Source organism: Macaca thibetana, chromosome 15 (genome assembly GCF_024542745.1).
Source record: "Macaca thibetana thibetana isolate TM-01 chromosome 15, ASM2454274v1, whole genome shotgun sequence".
Taxonomy (NCBI): Eukaryota; Metazoa; Chordata; class Mammalia; order Primates; family Cercopithecidae; genus Macaca; species Macaca thibetana.
In genome coordinates, this window is record NC_065592.1 from 45,823,892 (window position 1) to 45,846,022 (window position 22,131).

Sequence of the window (22,131 nt, forward strand, 5' to 3'; positions counted from 1 at the left end):
CTTGGGAGGCTGCAGGATTCCTAGAGGTCCGTGCTTGGGAGGCTGCAGGATTCCTAGAGGTCCCCGCTTGGGTGGCTGCTGTGCTCTGAAAGACTTCATCCCCCTCAAACCTGGGCCCCTCTATAGAATGAACTCCCCAGTTCCAATCTCTGAAAAGAGCCAATCTACAGGCTCCCCTTAGCAGAGACCCCACCCTATTTTAAGCAAACACTGGGCCAGGTGTGGTGGCTCATGCCTGTAATCCCACCACTTTGGGAGGCCAAGGCGGGTGGATCATGAGGTCGGGAGATCGAGACCATCGTGGCTAACACGGTGAAACCCTGTCTCTACTAAAAATACAAAAAAAATTAGCTGGGTGTGGTGGTGGGCACCTGTAGTCCCAGCTACTCAGGAGGCTGAGGCAGGAGAATGGCATGAACCTGGGAGGCGGAGCTTGCAGTGAGCAGAAATCGTGCCACTGCACTCCAGCCTGGGCGACAGAGTGAGACTCTGTCTCAAAAAAAAAAAAAAAAAAAAAAAAAAAAAAAAGGAAAAGAAAAGAAAAAAGAAAACACCACAATCTTACACACCAGAGAAAATCCTTCTTTGTCCTGAGGCAGAGGGGTGGGAGAATGTTGAGAACACAGACAGGGATCAACAACAGAACCCCTTCCTGGGCTATATGAAGGCATTGCCCATCTCTAAGACTTGGGATAGAGCTCCTAAACTTTGACAGCTGGTTCCCCCACCCCCAGCACAAGTTGCTCATTCTAGCTCCCAGGGGTCAGTGTTAGCCCATGTTAGATCCATATTTGCATGGTGTACAACATACCCTTTTCCGGCCGAATGTCCTCATTAGCAGTAAATCTAATACCTTTCCCATCATGCACTGAATGAGGACAGGCAAGTCAGAGGTAGTAGCAGCAGCAGAACAGAGAAAGAAGAATTCGTTAGCAGTCTAAGGAGTTAACAGCCATTCAAAGCAGCTCTACACATATTCTGAGGGAGCACAGAGGTGGGGAAGAGTGGAGAAAGAAGTGAAAGAGCTGGAGTGAGTGTGTGAATGCTCCAAATTAGACTTCATGGGTCAGAGACCAACCAAATCATAGGCAGAAACAGTAGAAAAAGACAGAGAGGAGGTATCTGAGACCAGCAGGACAAGAGAGAGGCTGGAGGCTCTAATTTCTTAGACCCTTAAACGATAAAGCAATGGGTAGAAAATGCACACACATACATAGGGATTCTTCCTGCAGTCTCCAACCTTGCTCTCACCATATGTGTGCTCATTCCAGGCTCTCCTCATCTTTTATCAAGCTTAAAGCTTAATGCTTCTAAAAAGCCTTTCTGGATTAACTCAGATCTTCTTTGATGGTGTGTGCCTGCACATGTACCCAGCTCTGTAAAAGTTCTCCCTGTCCACTTAAGTAAGACTCACAGCTCTTCTTTGCTCTCTATTCTTCCCTCCCTGGATTGGAAATGAGAACAGATGGGGAATAGAGCAGTACTTTAGGTCCCTTCCATTTTCTGACCTCCCATCACCAGTCTACCTGCTTAAACCCCTCACCCCTCTAGGTCAGCTCTGTGCCCCAGATTCACACACAGCTCAGTAATGCCTAAGCGTCAACTTCTGCCACCAGTTTCGCTCCCCCAGGCAGCCTGCTCAGGTTTCCTAGGAACAAGCAGTAAGAAATGTGCCTCCGGGGAGGGCTCTGCTCCAGCATCAGAATTTCAACCTGAGCTACATCTATGTAGATGTGTTTTGTTTTGGACAGGCCACGCGAAAGGTAGGAAGGGTTTCTGAGCACTGAAAATCACTGGGAGAAAGCCGGCTTCCTGGGTCCCCTGTGCATAAGCAGCACCCCTGAGACTGGAACTACAGCTGTGCACAGGGCCCCGGGATCCACACCCTCCCTCCAGCAGCTGCCATGGTTTGCCTCTCTTCCTTGTCTCCCTATGCATGCTGCAGAGTCTGGAAAGTCTTTTGCCTTCTCTCCCCAGGACAACTCCCAGCAAAGCTCCCCACACTACGAGCCTTCATATTTCTCATGGCTTTCATTCATGCTTAAGTCTTCCTCACAGATTTTTCCTTCTTGCCGCTTACCAGTCAGGGTGTACTCCTTGGGCTCAATAAACATGCATGGGCCAGGCAATGTCTGGGAAAAGAAATCTTAGACATATCTCCCAGGCCTCTGTGATTCTCCTGCCTGGTAATGGGTGTGGGGTGGATGTAAGTACTGAGATCAAGCAATCAAGATCTGAATTTGAAGGGCTCTCTGAAGAAGTACCTGGATCTGCCCCCAAGGGCATGAAGATACAGACTCCCTAGGGGAAGATGTGTATCAGAGAGGAGAGGTGGAAACCCAAAGCCCTCAGGGCCTTACCTTGGGTGGTCTGCGAGCGCACAAAGGTCTTGATGAGAGTGTCAGTAGTCTGTGTGTACAGAGACAGGGCATAGCGTAAAGACTGTAGATCTGGACTCTTCTCCAGGAAGGTTTTCTTCAGCCCATTGCCTCCTGCATGGAAGTATTGCTGCAAGATAAAAGAGCACCTGTGACTGCTTCATCTCCTTACAGAAAGCAGCTCCCCAACATTGTCCTCAGAGAAGCAAGAAGAGGGCTGTGAGAACAGGCTGTTCAGGAACACCCACAGAACCCAGAGTCATAGGCTCCTGGGTGAAGAGTATTATTTGGGTATTTGGCAGGATTGGTAGGGGATGGCCACAGTCTTGGAGGTGGGGTGGTGTTTGAAGGATGGGTCTTTCTGGACAGGCAAAGAAATGGAATAGAAGCATTTCAGGCAAGGAGAAGGACCAAAAGTGCTCTTTTACCCATCTGAACCTTAGAGAACTTGAGACCTATGACATACCTCTCCCAGGTGCCTTGAAGCACAGTTCATATGTTCCTGCCTTATATCACCTTACCAATGATAAGCATCTTGAACTTAGGAACCGTATCTGATTCTCTTTGTATCCTTGGCAGTACATAGTAACTCTCTTCTGGATGTGGAGTGCTAGGAGCTGGAGGGACACCTGTTCTAGGAGAGTGGAATGCCAGGGCCAAGTGAGTGTGGTAGTAAGGCTGTCTGAAAAAGGGGGGGCCTCCACCTTGATGGTGTCCAGGGCGAGGTCAAGGACTGCACACTGCTTTGGAGTGAGATTCCGTGTTTCCTCTCGCACCATGTGATCCTGTTCAGAGAAATCAGCAGCATCAGGACAGCTCAGAGCAGTCACGCACCCACCTGCCAGCCCACAGTGCATATTCATCTCCTCCTTTTCCTCTTCAGTCTCCAAAGCTCCAATTTCCTTCCCCCCAGCCACCCTCTCTCCATGACTTCAGAAGGACCACACCTGCCAGGAGGACCCCACACCCAGAGTACCTTGAGTTTGGAAAGATGGCTCAGCTCCTTGGCAGCAGTGAAGATCAGCTGGGTGCCCTGGGCAGAGAGGGAATCAGTCAAAAGCAGAGGACCCCAACTCCATCAGGAAGCAGGGAGTGAGGGGAAGGGAGACAGCAGGAGGAAGTGGAAGGAGGTGTCCTTACCGTCTGGTCAGTGAGTGGGGGCAGAACAATCATCCTCTCCATTGTGTTCATCACCACGCGCCAGAGCTCCTTCAGTACACGCTTCAGAACCGTCTTCTCACACACAGTGGCAAAGAGGGTGAGGCTGCAAGTCCAGGCAACAGGTGAGGCCAGGGTGAGAGTTTGAGAACCCCTCTTCCCAAGGAGCTCCCCTGCCGGATGGCATCTGCTTTGCTCATCCCCACAGGATAGTCCTGAATGCTGTACTCACTTGCCATCCAGGAAGTCCATGAGAGGCCGGAGCACGCTATCTGCATCCTGAGTCGCTGAGGCCCTGGCGTCTGGAGATGCATTCCCTGTGCCCCGAACCTGGCCCAGGATGTCGGCCATTTGTCGAACACACTCATCAATCCGTACCTGGAAACTACACACGTGCCCACAGTGTAGCCTTCCCCTCCCCAAACACACGCTGTCCCTGGAGCGGCACCAGCTATTTGGTCCCATTCCCATATGCTCATGGTGCAGTTCCAGCAGGGACAGTCAGCAGGAGTACAGGGAAGATCCGCACACCTGCAGCTATATGGAGAGGTGTGGGGCAAGGGCTCTGGGATTGGCTAGGGACCACATCTGGCTCTGAGGGCCTTGTATTGTGGGGTCACTGACCTGTTTCCAAACACCATGCTGAGCTCATCCAGAACCGTATTCAGTTTCACCTGCAGCTCCTTCAGACTGTCTGCAGCTTCAAGGTCCAGCTATATTCACAGGAGGTAAGCCTGGCTAGGCTGCTTTTCTTACCCTCTTCTACCCTGCCACACCCTTACTACTCCCTTGCAGGACCCTACCCCAGTGCCTATTCCTCCCTCGCAGGGCCCTACCCCAGTGCCTATTCCTCCCTCGCAGGGCATTACCCCAATGCCTCTCTCAGATTAAGCCAGCCCAGACCCCAAGCTGAATTCCTGGCCTACACCTAGTAAAGAGAGGGTAGAGTTCTGTGGCCAAGGAGCTCAGGAATAAAGGGAAAATACAGTGACTCCCAAACCCTAAGACCTACCTCCTTGCCTCCCATGGCCTCAAACATTTTCTCCAGCTGGACCCTCAGTTGCTGCATGTTGTTCATCAGGATGCAGGGCTTTGGGGACAGATGTAGCTGTTGAGTCTTGGCTCCTTTCAGCATAGGGCCCCATTAGCCTAGGGTCCCTCCCTCTCTCACAAAAGCCACAGGGACTTCACACATTACATAGGTTTCTCCCTAAGCACGAAGAGCTGGGGCCAGTTCAGAGAATTCTCCTTGACTAAAAGCAAACGTTTTCATTTTAAAGCTGGGTGGTAGGTACTCAAGTATTAATGTATTATCCTTTAGAACTCGTTGAATATCTTAAGTTTATATATAAAAGACTAAACAAAGGTCTAGCTTAGCAGAGGATAATGTAGCAAATGAGACTCACAGGAACTCTGTCAAGTTCTCATAATTTTGTGGCATGGATCTGAAGCAAAGCCATGGTGGGAATCAGGCATCAGGAGTGTCACCCCAACCCTCAATTCTGAGGACAGCTTCAAAAGCAAGGATTCAAATGTCATTCACTCTCTTTCTCTAAGAGTCCCAGGGCCTGAACCTACCAGTTTCTCCTTTGTGCAATAGGCTGGGAAGTCCTTTGACAAGATGTCTGCATATTGCATCAGCACCTTCCCAATGGTCTGAGAAGAGAAGAAAAGGAAAGAAAAGGAAAGGGAACTCTTAGCTCTTCTATGGGGATCTTGCCTAAGATGGCACTTCTCATCACAGAACAGTAACAGCAGGGAGGTAAAGGGGGAATCTCACAGTACGGGACAAAGCTCCCTCTCAATCACAGAACAGCACTAAGACAGAACCATCTGTCTGCCCCAGAAACAAGCAAAGGAGAATGGGGGTCACAGGAGGCTCTACCTGGAGGCCACAATGGAGAAGTGCTGAGCTCAGGCCTGTGATGAGACTGTGAGTGTGGTGGTGGTAAGGGGGAGGGAGTAGGAAGGGTTATGGTCACCTTAGCAAACCTCCTCATGTAGTGGGCAAGGATGCTGGGGTCTGGGCATTCCAGCTTCCGGATGATCTCAAAGCTCTGATTGAGTTGTGTGAAGACATCCACCACAGAGCAGGAAAAGAGTGCATGCTCTGATGTCTGCTGGAACTAAGGAAGACCACACACAGGGTCACCATCCACAGCTTCTATCTTTTCCCAAGCTTGTAGAGTTTGAAAAGGCTCTGACCCAGCAAGGGTGGCTAGTGGCCCTCAACAGCCCTCCTGTGAACTCCACAGGACAGGCATAGCCATCCTGGCTAAAGCCCAGTAACTTCTGCCGATAGCTAATTGCTGGGAGACCTGGCCTGGACCCTGTGCAGCCAAAGCCCCTGACTTACTCCATCCTTCTTATCTCGCTCCAGGGCCCCATGCAGGAATTCCAGGGATACATCCTCATTCTCATCCAGCCATTGTAGCACAAACTGCTCAAACCACCTGCAGTCAGAGCAGGAGAATGGGGGGTTAGAACTCGTGGTTGGAATATGCCATTTCCTGACAGCTCCACTAGACTGGGATCCTCTGGATGGCAGGGCACAGTTTAACACTTTTCTCTGTCTACAGTGGTACCTGGAACAGGCAGTACCCAAGACTGGCTTGTTGAAATGAATTGGGGATACTAGCCCTGCCCACCCAGAGGGCCATCTTCCCTTCCCTGTGTAGTGCCCACATGATGACTCACGCTGGGTACTCAGGCACCTGCCCCTGGAGGACAGGCAGATCCCGCACGTATTCATTGTGGAGCCATTTCACCTTGAAGTGCAGGTTCATGTAGTCAGCACTCTTACACAGGCGGTCTTTCTCATGCTCTAGTGGTAGGGAGAAAGGTTGGGTCAGGTCCCAGCGTAGAGTCCATGGTTCCTGAGCCTTCCCAAGGCAGCAGATCTGGTCAGGCAACTCCATCAGATGTCCTAAGACAAGGGTGACTCCAAACCTCCTTCTCACAGCCATCTCTCCCCACCAGTGTTCTGCTGAGCAACTCTCCACAAGCTTGGCCCAAATCTTCCTCTAGAAAGACTAAGCCAGACTCCCAGATAAAGCCTGCAGTCTTTTTGTTCTAGCATTTGGAAGTGGTCTTTTTGCTCTAGCATCTGGCCTCTGGTGAAGAGGACGAGAAAGGGCCATGAGTGCTGATGCTGATTAGTAGGGAGACTGCCCATGACTGTAGAGGGCAATGGTTTTCCAGGGCCTTTCTGATCATGGTAGTTGAGTCATCCTTCAGACAGGCTTAAAGGCAGAGATGAGCAGGTGTACATGGCATGAATGGGTCAATGACAACTACAGAGACAAGGAAAATCAAACTGGGCCAAGTTGACAGAGCAGTTGGGCAGCCATGGTGTAATGGAATCTTGAGGCAAACTGAAGGGCTCTAGGGCAGAGCTGAGACACTGAAAAAATGAATTCTCAGGGAAGTATGCAAATATGAATAGTCAGTTTGGAAACTATGGAAACACAGCCAGATGAAAGGACGTATCATGCTGCAGAAAATGGGGCACTTATTATGAACTTGAAAAGTCATCTTGCTGAATCTCCAGAGCCTTCTGGAAAATCTAGGACAAAGATAACTCACAATTTGCTCAGAGTCTGGAGCACTGGCCACACCCATAGGTTCTCTTCATCTACCCCCTTTATAGTTGAAGCACTAATTTAAATAATAAAAATCAATTGTATGCTGACACATCAACATAATGGTAAAAGCCACCTGCAGTCAGATGTGGGAGCAGGACTAAGCAGCAGAGAAGAGAAGGCCACTGTCCTTGGGGACTTTGTTGCTCAACTTTGAGTTGCCATGGGCGATGCTCCTCCAAGTTAAGGTGGAACATTCAGGCTGCGGCTGCTGGCCCTTGTGAACTAGTGCAGCAGACACCGAAGGAGGAAATGGAAGCCTGGGATTAAGCCTCAAAGGGCTTCAAGTCCCAGGAATTTCATTCCCTGGCACTGCAGGCAGTACTGTCTCAACCTAAAGTTGCATTTGCAGTCTCTTCTATGAAGCAGTGAGCAGGAGAAGAGGGAAAAGGTATAAGACTAGGGGCAAAAGGACACTAAAAGTTCTTACCACCCAGAAAGAGGACTTTTCGTATACGAATGACAGTGGTTGCTTGTGACAGAGCAGAGACACCAATAAGCAACAAAGAGAGTAAAAAAATCAGGGACATCAGAGAGACCCTCTCCTCCATCCCCCTCCCCTGCTGTTCTTGAGCCAGTCTAAGAACCTAGAAACATCAGGAGGGCCCTCCTCCTTCCTTTTCAAGCAGGGCTGCCCATCACTCCGTAACTCCCTAACTCTTTCTTTTAGGGACTTTCAAGTTACCGCTTTTACATATAATTTTCACTTTCTCTGTCAATTCATTATCTGCACTCTGGCCCCTATCCCTAATTTCTGTATTAACTTCTCTGGTGTAAAAACTAACTGACAAGTTCTGAAACACCGGCCACACTTTAAACTATTCTAACAAGTCCCATGGAGTCATGCTCCAGTAAAGTTGTTTGAGGTGGGGTAGTCTGTCAGAAGGGCCAATCCATAACCTCCTGCCCCTGACTTCCACCTAACTCCCTCCTTTCCTCCTGGAGAGCTCGTCCAACCTCAAGATTTCAACTACCCAGTTTGCTGGTATCTCCCCCTAATCTCTCTTCGGTTCTGGTAGTGTCTATATACACTTCTTATTTTTTTTGAGATGGAGTCTCGCTCTGTCGCCCAGGGTGGAGTGCAGTGGTGCTCTCTCTGCTCACTGCAACCTCTGCCTCCTGGGTTCAAGCAATTCTCCTGCCTCAGGCTCCTGAGTAGCTGGGATTACAGACTTGTGCCAGCACACCTGGCTAATTTTTGTAGTTTTAGTAGAGTTGGGGTTCCACCATGTTGGCCAGGCTGGTCATGAACTCCGGAACTCAGGTGATCCACTCACCTCAGCCCCGCAAAGTGCTGGGATTACAGGTGTAAGCCACTGCACCTAGCCCATATAAGCTTCGGATGGAACATTTCATCATGCCTGGATTTAACTTGCCCCCATCTCTCACCATCTTAAAATCTCCAGCTGAAGTGGAACAGAGTACACCAACTAATCTTATCCTCTTGTTCAATGCTGAGTTTTATCCTCAAATCTTCCTTCTACCTCTTTATTCATACCCAGTTAAATCACCAGCTCCTGATTTCACCTCCAAATGTCTCTGGAATCTATCCATTCCTTCTAGCCACACTATTACCTGCCTATGTCTCATTACCACCATCTCTAACCTGGATTACTACAATAGCCTCCAGACTGGTCATTCTGCCTCCCAATCCATTCTCCACACTGTAGACAGAGCGAGTGGCCTTTCTACATAATAATCTGATCACATCAATCCCTTGCTTAACATATGTCAGTGGCTCCCAACTACCTCAAGATAGAGTCCAAAAGTCAGCTGGGTGCGGTGGCTCACACCTGTAATCCCAGCACTTTGAGAGGCTGAGCGAGGCAGATCACTTGAAGCTAGGGGTTCAAGACCAGACTGGCCAACATGGTGAAACCCTGTCTCTACTAAAAATACAAAAATTAGCTGTGTGTGGTGGTGCACGCTTGTAATCCCAGCTACTCAGGTGGCTGAGGCAAGAGAATCGCTTAAATCCAGGAGGCGGAGGTTGCAGTGAGCCAAGATCAGCCCATTGCACTCCAGCCTGGGCAACACAGCCACAGCAAGGCTCAAAAAAAAAAAAAAAAAAAAAAAAAGAGAGAGAGAGTCCAAAAGCCTAGACATGGCTTACAACCTCCTTCACAATCTGACTCTGTCACACCTCTCCACCTTCAGGTCTTACTTATCTCTTCCCCTACCCTCTGAAGTGCTAGTCACACTGAACTGCTGCTTCCAGTTCTCCAAGCATGCCAGCTCTCTTTAGACCCCAGGTCTTGGATATGCTGTAGCCTCTGCATGAAATGTTCTGTGTCTCCCTATCTTGTCACTACCACCCTCACAGCTAAGTCTTATTACCCTTCAGGTTTCAGCTTGTACATCGCCTCCCCCAGGAAGCCTTCCCAGGTCCTCAGAGTCTGGGTTACATGGTTCTCCTGTGTGCTCTCAGCACCCTATACTTACTCCTCTTGTGGCATTATAACTTTGTGGGTTTTTTTGTTTGTTGTTTTTTTTTTTTTGAGACGGAGTCTCATTCTGTTACCCAGGTTGGAGTGCAGTGGCATGATCTTGGCTCACTGCAACCTCCGCCTCCCAGGTTCACACGATTCTCCTGCCTCAGCCTCCTGAGTAGCTGGGATTACAGGCACACACCACCACACCTGGCTAATTTTTTGTGTATTTTTAGTAGAGACAGGGTTTCACTATGTTGGCCAGACTGGTCTCGAACTCCTGACCTCGTGATCCGCCCGCCTTAGCCTCCCAAAGTGCTGGGATTACAGGTGTGAGCCACTGTGCCCAGCCATAACTCTGTGTTGTAACTGCCAATTTATATGACTGTTTTCTAGACTGCTTTGTGAGCTTCTTAAGGGATGGTACTATGCCTCGTTCATCTCATTGGGTTCCAATAACCAGCACAGTGCCTGGCACAGAGAAAATATTCAATAAACATTTGGTGAATGGAGTGGGGATTTACTGTAAAGTGGCAAGAAGGAACTTTTGTTTCATATTTTAATTGGGAGAGTTGTTACACAGTTGGGCTTATTTGTCAAAACTCATTAAATTGTATTCTTAAAGTGGTCTTACTGTATCGTCTATAAATTATACCTTAATAATGTTGACTTACAAAATATTTGGCGAAGAACAGCATTTTCAACTTTCCTTTTATAGTCGGAGTCAATGCCACTCTCCTATCATCCAGGCCCCCAAACTCCTCCCCTTCTCTTGCCCTCCATATTCTGACCATCACAAAGTCCTGTTCTGGCTTCCTTCCAATGTCTATCAAAGCCCATTTTCCTCTCTCCACTTCTCTTCTCTAATCCCAGCGCCCTCCATCCCTAAATTATTACAACAGCTCGTCATTATCTGTGTTCTCTGATTCTAGTCTCTCCCTGTTCTAGCTGCCCTCATCTCCCACTGAGGTAGGTCTTATTAAAATACTACTGGGTTCACATTGCATCTCTGCTCATGAGCCTGCAATGGTTTCTTATTGTTCTTAAGAACTAAGATTTAGTCAGTGCTGAGTAAGTGCCAGACAGTATGCTAAATACATCTCAGTATTTCATCAAAGAAATAGATGTTATCGTCACTCCCATTTTACGGATGAGAAAATGGGAGCTCATAAAAATTAAGTCGTTTGGACCAAATTCACACTGCTACATAGGCAGTGAAATTGATGTTTGAAATCAGGCCAACATTAATTCTTTCTCTTAAAGTAGAAGTTTTCAATACTTCTGTGTTTTAAACATTAGCAGAACTCTCCTTTCAAAAGAAGTCTCACCTAGAATTCCATGTAAGAATGATAAAAGCAGAGCTGGCTGAGCTGACATCACCCTAAGGGGTTTTCCCTCAACTTAGCTCCTAAGATACTTCTGTTTGAAAACCTCTGCCCCACCTTACACTACTTCTCTTGTGGAGTTGATTCACTTTTCACAAGTATTTTCTCTTTTCCCCCAAACCCACTGGAGCCAGAGTTCTTCAAGAACTGAGACTGTACTCCCCATCAGGCTCACTAAGTGGCATCTGGAGGGAGAGACCAGTGACCTCCTCCCTGGCCTGACAGCAGGCAGCCCTGCTCTGGGCTTGTATTACAGAATGTACGCGTGTAGTCTGTAGCTGGCTCAAATGTAACACAGATCTTCAAGATTTCTTTCAATCTCAAGACTCACTGATTCTAAACCTCACACATTCAAGAGTCTGAGGGTGGCCCATCTGCCCTGCCATCCCACCCAAATAACAGATCCGGACTCTGCTTCGTCCCTGCCCAGATGGCTCCTCCTCCTAGATGGGCTTTCACAGAATGAGGAGACAGACTACCACACCTAAATAGGCAGGAAAGGCTGCTGAATAGGTGAGTACAGATGGGTACAGATGGGAAGGTCTGATACAGGTATGGAATGATATCTTTGTGGACCAAGGTAGGAAATGAATAAAAGAACAAGCTGAATGAGTAAGATGAATAATAATTTGCCTGTGGCCCTGCTCTATAGGAGAAGTGAGGGAAGAAGTATCTTCCTGGCATTGTCATACTAAACCAGAGCAGCTTTCAAGAAAAGCCAGGCCAGAGAGTCCCCAACATAAGAAAACAATTATATCTATCTGTATATTTAAGGTTCTGATTATTTAAAACTGAAGTTTCACAAGACCATTCTCCAGGAAGTGGATAACCTCAGAACACCCACCATGGGAGAAGTTCATCTCTGGGCTGGGAAGATCTTGAACAGGCAGTTGCTCCAAAGCTGGAAGGAGGAACCTACAGCCACACAGCCATTTTCATATTTGCTTTGGCTGCAACTTTGCCTACCAAGGTCTCCTGGGGCCTACCTCCCACCAGGCCTAAAATTCCTTTAGTTTCTCACTATACCACTCACCAAACAACTACAAGTTGTTGTAGTTGTCCGGAAGAGGAAAGGGACAGTGAACGAGGAGCTTGGGCTAGGAGCCTGGCAGCCCACCGATTTGGACAGATCCTTACCCTCCAATGCATATTTCATGTCTTGGGCAAACAGATGCCACATCACTTCTGTGCTGACTTTTCCCACATTCAACTCCTGAGGAAACCTGGATGACAGAAGAAACCACAGTCAGAGAATAAGGCAAGAGTCATTTGATTTGATTCATTTCAAGGCGAAAGTGCCTAGTTCTTGGAAGTCATATTGGAGAAAGGAGAAGCTTAGAGTACAGGGCTAGGTCCAATCTGGAGAAAAGGGGCCCAGGGGCCAGTGGGAGGACACGTGGGGGCAGAAGGGATCCCCATAGGCAAGATGGGCCTGGGGGCAGAAGATGCCCAGAAGGCAGGCAATTGGGAGGCAGAGACTCTCCAGGCAGTGGCTGGAAAGCAGGCGCAGGCTAAATAAGATGGAGGAGAAAGGGCAAGGGAGGGGTGGGCTATAAGAAGGCCCACTTCATTCACAGTGGACAGACACATACACACATGGTCTCTGGATCCCCTGGGGCTCCTATGGCAGCCACAGTCCCAGAAGCCTCTCACTCCAGGGAGGCTGGCTCAGTCTGGGCAGGGACCCCCATTATGTTTCCACACCTGTCTCCAGAAACAGTTACCCAGACAGATACAAGGGACAGAGGGACAGATGGACGGACAGGAAGAAGAGGTGGCACTGCAAACATACAGAGACAGGAAAGAAAGAGGTTGTTAGACAGATGGACAGACCAATCACCAACAGACAGGGCCAAAGAGGGTGATACTCACTGGTTCAGAACAGGTGTGTAGGAATTCTTATCTTCCTCTATGATTGACACGATAAGTGTGATGAGCTTGGGCCAGAAATCCAGGTTCCGAATGCTGGGCCCTTGTTCCTCTGGAGGTAGCTCCTGCTTCTTGATCCAGAGGACACAGGGAGAGAGAGTCAGAGTAGAATGTAAAGGGTGTCTCCAATGATCCTCTTTCTCTTCCCCTCCCTATACCTCTTCCTCTAGAATCAAGGACCTTTCCTCTCCTAGAGCCTGTCTTCCACAAGACTATCCCTGTTCTGTAAGAATGACTATTGTGAGATCCCAGAACACAGGGAGCCTGTCGCTGAGAAGTTCTGTCCTCAGCCCCAGGGCACTGCTCTGATAAACTTGGTCAGTCCAAGAGATATAAAGATGCCCATCCTCCTTCTTCCTTCTCTCAGTTGCTACGGGCAGAGTAACTCCCTGGCTAAAGGAAACAGTCCTTCCAGCCTCACTAATAGGTCTAGTTCTATGCGGCCCCTACAGGCAGGTAGCCCTCCTCTTCTGGTGGTGTTCCTCTACTGACACCACGCCACGACCACACACATACACATCTCAGTTCTGAGCTCTTTCAACTTCTGCAGGAGCTACTGAACAGATCTAGGGTGCATTTCAGCCTTTCAGTGGAGTAGGACTTCCCTTGACCCCCTGAAGTTATTAGGGGGAAGAACTGCATTTAGGAAGCTATTTGCCTAGCTGGATAAGAAAGGGCCTTACTTGGGAAGAGGCAAGCCTGAAAGCTTTACCTGAAATATAGAATAAAAAATCACTCTATAGTCACAGCCCAGAAAAGTGAGGTAGGAGTCACCACAGGAAGCCTGGAACACATATTGTGTTTATGTGGGATGTCACATGCCACTGGAAAGCTTCCACAGTCCTTAATAAGCCTGCATTATCAAGAAGTTACTAGAAACCAGGACAGAATCTTTAATATCACTTAAATACATCTCTTCCTTTTATTTTTCTTTCATTGTCCTGGCTCAGGCTCTTATCATTCAAGGATTTCTGAACTGGTCTTTGATCTTCAATCCAATCCCTCCTCCTTGCAGCTATCAGTGATCTTTCTACAAAGAAAATCTCAGTGTGTTACTCCTCTGCTTAAAGCCCTTCAACGGCATTCAATACAGTTTAAATTCCTTAGTTTATATCTTCCAGAATATGACTCTCTCTCAACCTCATACAACTCTTTTTGTTCCAGCTTATGTGCCACACACTCTGCTAAGACCTTTATACACATTATCCTATCTAATCCTCACAACGACTCCATTGAGTAGAAATTATTATCACCTTCATTTACAGATGAGGAGAGAGAAGGGCAGCAAGGTTATATGACTTGTGCGGAGTCATGCAGTTGTAAAGAGCAGAACTAAGATTTGATCCCAGATAGCTGAATCCCACAGCCTGATGCTGTAAGTACCCTAAATTGCCATACTTCTTTTATTTTTATTTTGTGTTTTTGAGATGGAGTCTCACTCTGTCGCCCAGGCTGGAGTGCAGCGGCATGATCTCGGCTCACTGCAACCTCTGCCTCCTGGGTTCAAGCAATTCTCCTGTCTCAGCTTCCCAAGTAGCTGGGATTCCAAGCGCCCACCACCATGCCTGGCTAATTTTTGTATTTTTAGTAGAGATGGGGTTTCACCATATTGGCCAGGCTACTTTCAAACTCCTGACCTCAAGTGATCCACCCGCCCCGGCTTCCCAAAGTTCTAGAATTACAGGTGTGAGCCACTGCGCCTGCCCTACTTATATTTCTTTAAATTAACATGCTTATACATAATTCTGTGCCTCTAAGCATTCTATTTGCTCTCCGTGGTATGCCCCTTCCCTCCAGCCCCTTTCTTTAGTTAATTCCTACTCCTTCCTCAAAATTCAGATTGAACTTTTTTTTTTTTTTTTGAGACAGAGTCTCGCTCTGTCGCCCAGGCTGGAGTGCAGTGGCCGGATCTCAGCTCACTGCAAGCTCTGCCTCCCGGGTTTACGCCATTCTCCTGCCTCAGCCTCCCGAGTAGCTGGGACTACAGGCGCCCACCACCTCGCCCGGCTAGTTTTTTTTGTATTTTTTAGTAGAGACGGGGTTTCACCGTGTTAGCCAGGATGGTCTCGATCTCCTGACCTCGTGATTCGCCCGTCTTGGCCTCCCAAAGTGCTGGGATTACAGGCTTGAGCCACCGCGCCCGGCCCGGATTGAACTTTGCCTCTTCTGAGAGGTTTTCCTGACATCCCTGTTATGGGCTCCCAGAGCACGCTCGCTGAACCTTTGGTGTAGATGTATCAGAAAACTACAACTACAGTAAAACATAGTAACAACAAAATAACAACAACAAAAAATAAATGTAGTAATTTGCTCTGACCTCTACTAAACAATGAGATCCCCAAAGACTGAAATGCCTCTTACTCAACTTTGCCTCTAATGCTCTGTTAAGTGAATGGATGGACGAATAAACCAATGACTGAAGGTCAACAGACAGAAATTTTAAAAGACATGAAGAGTTTATGCCAGTGTAAATATGGAATAAGGAAAAAATGAAATTGAAAGAAAGTAAAAAGCAGATACCAAAACACAAAGGCTAAAGAGTATCCCTGAATAGTTTATGAACTCTCTTTCAAAGTCTAGTTCATTCTCATGCTGGGGAATAGAGACCAAATATTCAACCAGACCTCTGCATAGTTGAAAGACCAAACCTGAGAACAGTGTCTTGCCTTGACCAGAGAGACTTCATACACGGATGACAGAATGTGTCAAGTAAAACAAAGTCCTCAGGAAAACCTCCCATGGACTTCAGAACCAATAGAAGGCTTTATAAACCTTAAAAGGAAGAAGGCTTAAATACATGGCTGGCACAGAAAGTACACTTGGGAATGAGAAGAGGCAGTAGGAACAAGATCTTAGTCTTTATGAGGGTGCTCCTAGGAAGCTTTACAAATTGGATTTACCTAAAGATAAGTGTCCAAGACATTTAGGTTGTCCTGCCATCATTGGTTGTCCAAATCCCACTGCCTTTTAAGGTCTATCTCAAATGTTCCTTATTTTATGTAGCTTTTTCCGGTATCTGACCAAGAATGGGAAAAGACTCTTTCTCCTTGGGATTCCTTTAATTTTATCCCTTTTTCAAGGCCCTTCAACCAGACTCCTTTGATTAGAGTTATATATATGTTTATGAGACTGCAAACTTACGGAAGGAGCACTGTGCTCTCCTCAGACGTGGCCTAGAACAAACATTCAATATATATTTGTTGTACTGAAGGGAATCCACTCTGCAAATGTATGGTCAGCAAGAAACTCCTAAAACTGGAACTGTAATGAGTAATTGGAGCTAGAAGTTCTGGCTTTGAAATAAGTTGGGAGCATGGATCGGGGATACTATTAGAAGGATCTGAGAAAACGCACTAAGTCACCAGGTACTGACTTAGGGTGCCAGGCTAAAACAAGTGAAGTAGTTCAGCCTCACAGAAGGATAGGGTCAGCCTTGATAGCCAGTGGATGAATACGGCCCAGAAGAACCACACATTTCAGAGAGAAGTAATCAGAGGGAAAAGTAAACCTTCCAGGAGTCAGCAGCTCAGACACCACTTCAGATTCCAGAGGAAGGAAGCCCAGAACTTACAAGAGTCTGCAAGAGTCAGAATAAAGTTAAACTTGAGGGAGAAAAAAGACTCTGGGATGGACTGAGAATTCACCTACTCAACCCCTGAACCCCATGAATTTAGGTTTACTTTCTTCAACATCATTATTGTTGCCATTGCCCAGGGGTCTCTTTCCATCCACATATCTCATGGTCCACATGGTTCATACTCCACAATTCACTTACCGTTAAGAACATCAAGTACTTTGTCCTGAGCGCCTTTCCACCACCATTGTGAAGGAAAGCTGAGGCTCTAGAGAGCCACTGATAGCTGGCCCCACCTGATCCCGAACCTCTTACCAGCTGGTACTGGTGGCTGTATAAGTCGTGGCAGTTGTTGAAGATATATTCATATGTGGAGTTCAAACAGGCCTTCACACAATCCTTTACCACCTGACTGGCTCTTGGAGGGCTTTGCAGTTCTTGTACCTGCCAATTAAAAGAAGAAATATGGGCCCAAAGTCCTGCTCACCTGGGTGGGATATTCTCCTAGCACTACCCCAAACCTACTCTAGATTCTTTCATCCCTCTCTGGGTCCCTAGACCTTTCCCTGTGATGAAATTGCCAGGATAGCTGACAGGGAAAACTTCCAGCCCATCCTCATGGATTTATAGTCCTTGTGCTCTCTCAGAAGTAACCCAGGGAACAGGTACACAGAAATGTAAGCTTAGAGGTGATGAATCCTGTGGCTTCAGACTCTGCCCAGTGATTCTTATTTTTCATGTTCCTGTAGCCAGGTCTCCAGCCCAGAACCACCCAAACCCAGTCCATTTCTTACCTTCATTCTGAAGAAAGTAATGCTGGTCAGCAAATCCACTGTGGATTTTAAGTCCTGAAGCCGTTCAGGACTCCCAGCAGGGAAATTATTCTGTTGCAAATCAAGCAAATGTAAGAAAGGAACAGAGGACTATGAAAACCTTCCCTGCCAAAAGTGATGATATCAAAAGCTTCCCTAATTGCTACCTACTGGGTTTTTCTCTAGTCGAGCTGGCCAAAAACACTGCAATGTTACAGGTCTCCTTCTCTTTTTTCTATTGATGCAAACAGGCTCTTGCCAAAAGCAGGGGTTAATACTCTCCACCCTAGAAAGCAACACACCCTCCCTCCAGTCCTCCTTCCCATGCAATGTTTAAGAACTTGTACAAAGGAACACACAGGCGCACACACACTTACACACATGCTTTTCTTGGATGAAGATTCTTACACACCAACAGTGACTTCTTCAAAAGTTACAATCTAACTGTATATCCTGGAATATAAGTGGAGCCACACTACAGGCCAAACTGAGGTCCAGGACCTATACTTTTTGTACAGTAGACCCCAGCTCTTCTACTGTTCTGCAGACAGCAGATGGCAGATCTCTGAGCAGAACTGCTTTTGGAGTGAGTTCCTTAGGAATTTCCAGCCATCCTTACTTCATTCACTTTGACATGAGTCTTAGGAGGGAGCTGCTATGAAGAGCTGAAGGGAGATGCTGAGCCTGTCTTCACATTAATGGTCAGTTTTTAAACCTTCAAATGGCTACTTATATGCCAAATATAAGACATACAGTCAGTTGTCCATTATTTGTGCAAATGGAGGGCACTCGAGCAGACAATTAAAACCTCACTTCTTTTTAACTTTAAGGTTGTTTTTATACTTACTTTTTAATGTGCGTATATTGCCTGTTCTGAAAATTCACAGCACTTTAAAGCAAGTAATGAAGCCATTCTAAGATCTAACATAGGAGGAAATGAGAAACTGCCCATTTCCTTATCCTGTCCTGTCCCAGGTACCCATCCTCCTACTACACCTATTTCCTCCCTTTATACTACAAATGGACATGCTCTCTGATCCAAATTACTTGCAAAAGCCAAGCTACTCTCTCTCCTCCTAGCCAGATTCTCACACCTCCCCTGGAAAACGAGGAGAGTATGGAAAAATGCAAAAGAGAAATGTAATTAGGTATCTAATTTTTAAAAAGGGTACTCCTGGAAGAGATTATTCTCAGGAAACTCCCTAATGAGAATGTCACCAGAGAGTTTAGTAGAGTGTTAACAGTGAGGTTGGAAAGCCAACTGTCCATAAAAAGTAACCATACCTGCTGCTATTTATACACCACATGGTCCCTGGAGTTAAAAGAACCACAGGTGTCAGTAGCATTGGCCATTTGCGTGGATGTGATGACACAGACCAGTTTTCCCTGGCCTCAATCTTTACAGCCAAGATTGGCCTACAGTCTCTCTGGGACTGTGCTTGATATCTATTATCCTGCCCACAGCCATGTCTTCACTCACCCTGTATGTAGAGAGGTCGATCCTCAGTGAGTTGTGTAGCTGGTCCAGCAGTTTTACAAATCTCTCTTTCTGAGGGTGAGAAACAAATAATGGGGAAGAAAAAGAGAACCTGTGTCTGAGTCCCCTAAACTACAACAGAAACAGAACCACCTCTGGATGAGTAGAAAGAGTTGGGAGGCATTGGGCTGGAGACACATCCCTGCCCATGGGAAGAACAACAAACAGTGTAATGAGATAGATAGTCCCTGTTCTATCTCTTTGCAGCTCTGTCCCAATCTGGGAAATCTCACACTGGCAAGGAAAAAGCCAAGTCCCTGGGAGGAGAAAAGGCTCCTTGGATTATCCAAGAGTCAATAGGGCACGACCAGTGCATCTCTATCCCTTTGGGACTGTAACTTATCTCAGTTAGATAAGAAGAAACTCCAAACACATTCTGTCTTGAGTCTGAGGTCTCCTGACTTATCTCGGGGTAGTACATAACAGTTATACAGCCACAGCCTAGCAGTGATGATGGGAGAGAGAAACTGATGCATTTGAAAGATAACAGGGCAGGCCTGAAGGGGTCTCTCTTTAAACCACATTCCACACACACTTCCCATAGTGTATACTTTTTAAATGTTAAAATATCTAACATATACTATTTTAATAGCTGATTTTCATAGAAAAAATATAATTAAACATGGAATCATATGCCTGCAGGATGTTGGCATCCCACTCCTAGAACTCATATATTGATTATATGAGTAGATATTGATTAAGTCAATACATAATGAGATGAGGCAAAATAGAACAAATATTTGACTGGCTTAATACATTACACATCTACAGAAAGACTCTTATCAACAACAAAAAATTCATTAGCACCAAAAAATCAGGGCTCACAGACTCAGTGAATTGGGGTGATACCAGTAACTTTATCCCAAAATGGTCATTTTTGTGTTGGGTCAGAATGATTTTATCTAGTTTATACTGAATTAATGTCAGGTGATATTTTGAGTAATGACTCAACTTCTCAGGTACCTTAACCCAGGAAGGGCACACCCTGGATAGGGAAAACAGTCCAGACACTAGAAAAGGGACAGGTTCAAGTGCACACTGGCATCGTTGCTTAGACATCAGTCTCATATAAACTCAAGTAACATGAATCCGTCACAGACAGATTGAACAAGATTTTTAAAAGTCCATTTGTGGACCTGCAAGACTGAAGAATATGGACTATGGTAACTCAACCAAGTTGTTGGCCCAGAGAGATTCTGGCCAAGCCCAGGTGGTACCACCCCCAACCACCTTCTCTTCTTTGTGTCTGTGGAGAGGCTATTAGTATAGTCTGCATACCCATAAGGAAACAAGATTCGTCTATCAAAATGGTAGCTACCTGAATTTTAAGCACATCAAGCAACTCTACAGGACCAGCCAAGAAAAATCAAACTTGGCCGAGTGCAGTGGCTCAAGCCTGTAATCCCAGCACTTGTGGGAGGCCAGGGTGGGTGCATCACAAGGTCAGAAGTTCGAGATCAGTCTGACCAAACATGGTGAAACACCGTCTCTGCTTTAAAAAAAAAAAAAAAAAAAAATAGCCAGGTGTGGTGGCATGTGCCTGTAATTCCAGCTACTCAGGAGGCTGAGGCAGGAGAATTGCTTGAACCCAGGAGGTGGAGGTTGCAGTGAGCCAAGATCGCGCCACTGCACTCCAGCCTGGGCAACAGAGCGAGACTCTGTCTCGAAAAAAAAAAAAAAGAAAATCAAACTTTATTAATTGGTAACCAATGCAGACATATGTGTTTACATGATACTTACCCCAAAGTTGGAGGCTGCGAAGCGATCAGAGGCAGAGACATTGGTAGAGGCAGTTGTGTGGGCATAGTAGGCATTGATGTTGGCCAGTAAGGTGCTCATCACTGCTGGCACACCAGGACACATGTACTTGGATGATAAACATGCAAAGTGCCTGAAAAACATAGCACCCTCAGCCTCAAAGACTCTTCAGGGCTTGCAGCAAAAGCCAAGCAGGAACTCATTAAAAGTTTATGGGCTAAGTGAAGCACAGTCAGGGCAATTGCTGCCCTCTGCTTGCCTAGGGCTGCTTTCTGTGCACAGCTCTAGGGGCAGCATCACTAACAGAAAGGCTACTCTGCTTCTCATAGCAATTTGGAATTCCCATTTAAAGAGTCCTGATCAACTCCACACACAGCTGCTTTCCCTGCAGTTTAGTGTCCTCTTTGACCCCCAGGCCAGTCTAGGCCAGACCGGCTATCACAAACACATGTACATGAGCACACATATCCTGTCTGCTCAGGCCTGTGATGTCTAGGCAGATTTGTCCTTGCATACTCTCACATGCCTTTTTCCCTGCAGAGTTCCCTCAACTCTGAGGCAGTTACTGACAAAACATTCCCTTTTCTGTGAGTTACTGACAAAACATTCCCTTTCTACGTATACCCTTCTTGCCTTGGGGTACAGAACTATCCCACCCAGCTCAGAGAGGAAAGGAAAGGAATCACTGCATGCTAACCCACTAAGGACCTGCCCACCATGTCAGTGTGCCTTAGTTAGACACCCCAGTGATTAGAAGCCACTTCCCAGCGCCCCAGCAGAGACTCACGTCATGGCCTGATATATGGACTCAATGCCATAACGCATGGCAAATTCATCCACAATTTCTTGGGCTGTCTCATCAAAGTACACCTTCCAGGCATCGTCTCCTCGAGCTTCAGGGATGCGGACTCCTCCACTGCCCTGAATGTCTGTGAGGTAATGGAAAAGGTTCTGCAGAAGACAGAGCAGAGAAAGGGAATGGGTTAAATACATATGAAAAACAAAAACAAACTTGGTGGTAAAGCCCAGGAGAATGTGAATAAGGAAGGTTCCACAGAAATTCTGTCCTTCCAGTCATTGCTCAGTTCCTCCTATGGCCCCAGTAGGCTGTTCTGACATTAGTGGAAGAGAATGTAGTCTGGGTTCAATCACTTGGGCTCTCCAGGGTAGCAGAGTGAGTCAAGGATAAAATTTAAAACGGGCCTCGGATCTCCAACCACCTAGCAATCCTACTTATGGCCAAAGGCCTCTCCCAGCACTGCTTTCTGATCCCCCACCTACCAAGGGCTGGCTCACCTCATGGAGACACGTATACTGCACGTGGTATGGGGCTACTTTCTCCTCCCCCTTGATCTCCACACTGATTTGTAGTCGGATAGCCCCTGAGACGGCTGATTTGTCTGTCCTCTTCTCTAGGAAGGAAAGAAGACTGGAGATTGACACCAATGCAACTAGACAGCATAGATAGTTCCATTCTGGCTTAACCCAAGGAAAAGAAGGGGCCAATCCAAGGACTCACCATATAGGGTG

At 46.9% G+C, this 22,131-nt stretch overlaps 1 protein-coding gene across 11 annotated transcripts in view; it reads right to left on the reverse strand.

Moving 5' to 3' along the window:
* The window catches only part of UNC13B (unc-13 homolog B), a 236,333-nt gene that overhangs the window by 2,587 nt on the left and 211,615 nt on the right, over window positions 1–22,131 (reverse strand). For 4 of the 11 annotated variants that reach the window (XM_050762054.1, XM_050762055.1, XM_050762048.1 and 1 more), the window contains 20 exons: window positions 21,898–22,013; window positions 21,389–21,552; window positions 20,584–20,734; window positions 18,787–18,855; window positions 17,289–17,378; window positions 16,810–16,938; window positions 12,864–12,991; window positions 12,129–12,214; window positions 6,234–6,360; window positions 5,893–5,989; window positions 5,519–5,662; window positions 5,115–5,192; window positions 4,549–4,626; window positions 4,161–4,249; window positions 3,769–3,921; window positions 3,519–3,642; window positions 3,355–3,411; window positions 3,083–3,163; window positions 2,361–2,508; window positions 812–868 (listed from right to left, as the gene is read on the reverse strand). In XM_050762054.1, the coding sequence (XP_050618011.1) occupies window positions 812–868; window positions 2,361–2,508; window positions 3,083–3,163; window positions 3,355–3,411; window positions 3,519–3,642; window positions 3,769–3,921; window positions 4,161–4,249; window positions 4,549–4,626; window positions 5,115–5,192; window positions 5,519–5,662; window positions 5,893–5,989; window positions 6,234–6,360; window positions 12,129–12,214; window positions 12,864–12,991; window positions 16,810–16,938; window positions 17,289–17,378; window positions 18,787–18,855; window positions 20,584–20,734; window positions 21,389–21,552; window positions 21,898–22,013 (2,166 nt within the window). The remainder of the gene's footprint in view (window positions 1–811; window positions 869–2,360; window positions 2,509–3,082; window positions 3,164–3,354; window positions 3,412–3,518; window positions 3,643–3,768; window positions 3,922–4,160; window positions 4,250–4,548; window positions 4,627–5,114; window positions 5,193–5,518; window positions 5,663–5,892; window positions 5,990–6,233; window positions 6,361–12,128; window positions 12,215–12,863; window positions 12,992–16,809; window positions 16,939–17,288; window positions 17,379–18,786; window positions 18,856–20,583; window positions 20,735–21,388; window positions 21,553–21,897; window positions 22,014–22,131) is intronic. The other 7 variants (XM_050762059.1, XM_050762049.1, XM_050762051.1 and 4 more) reach the window with 3 other exon arrangements.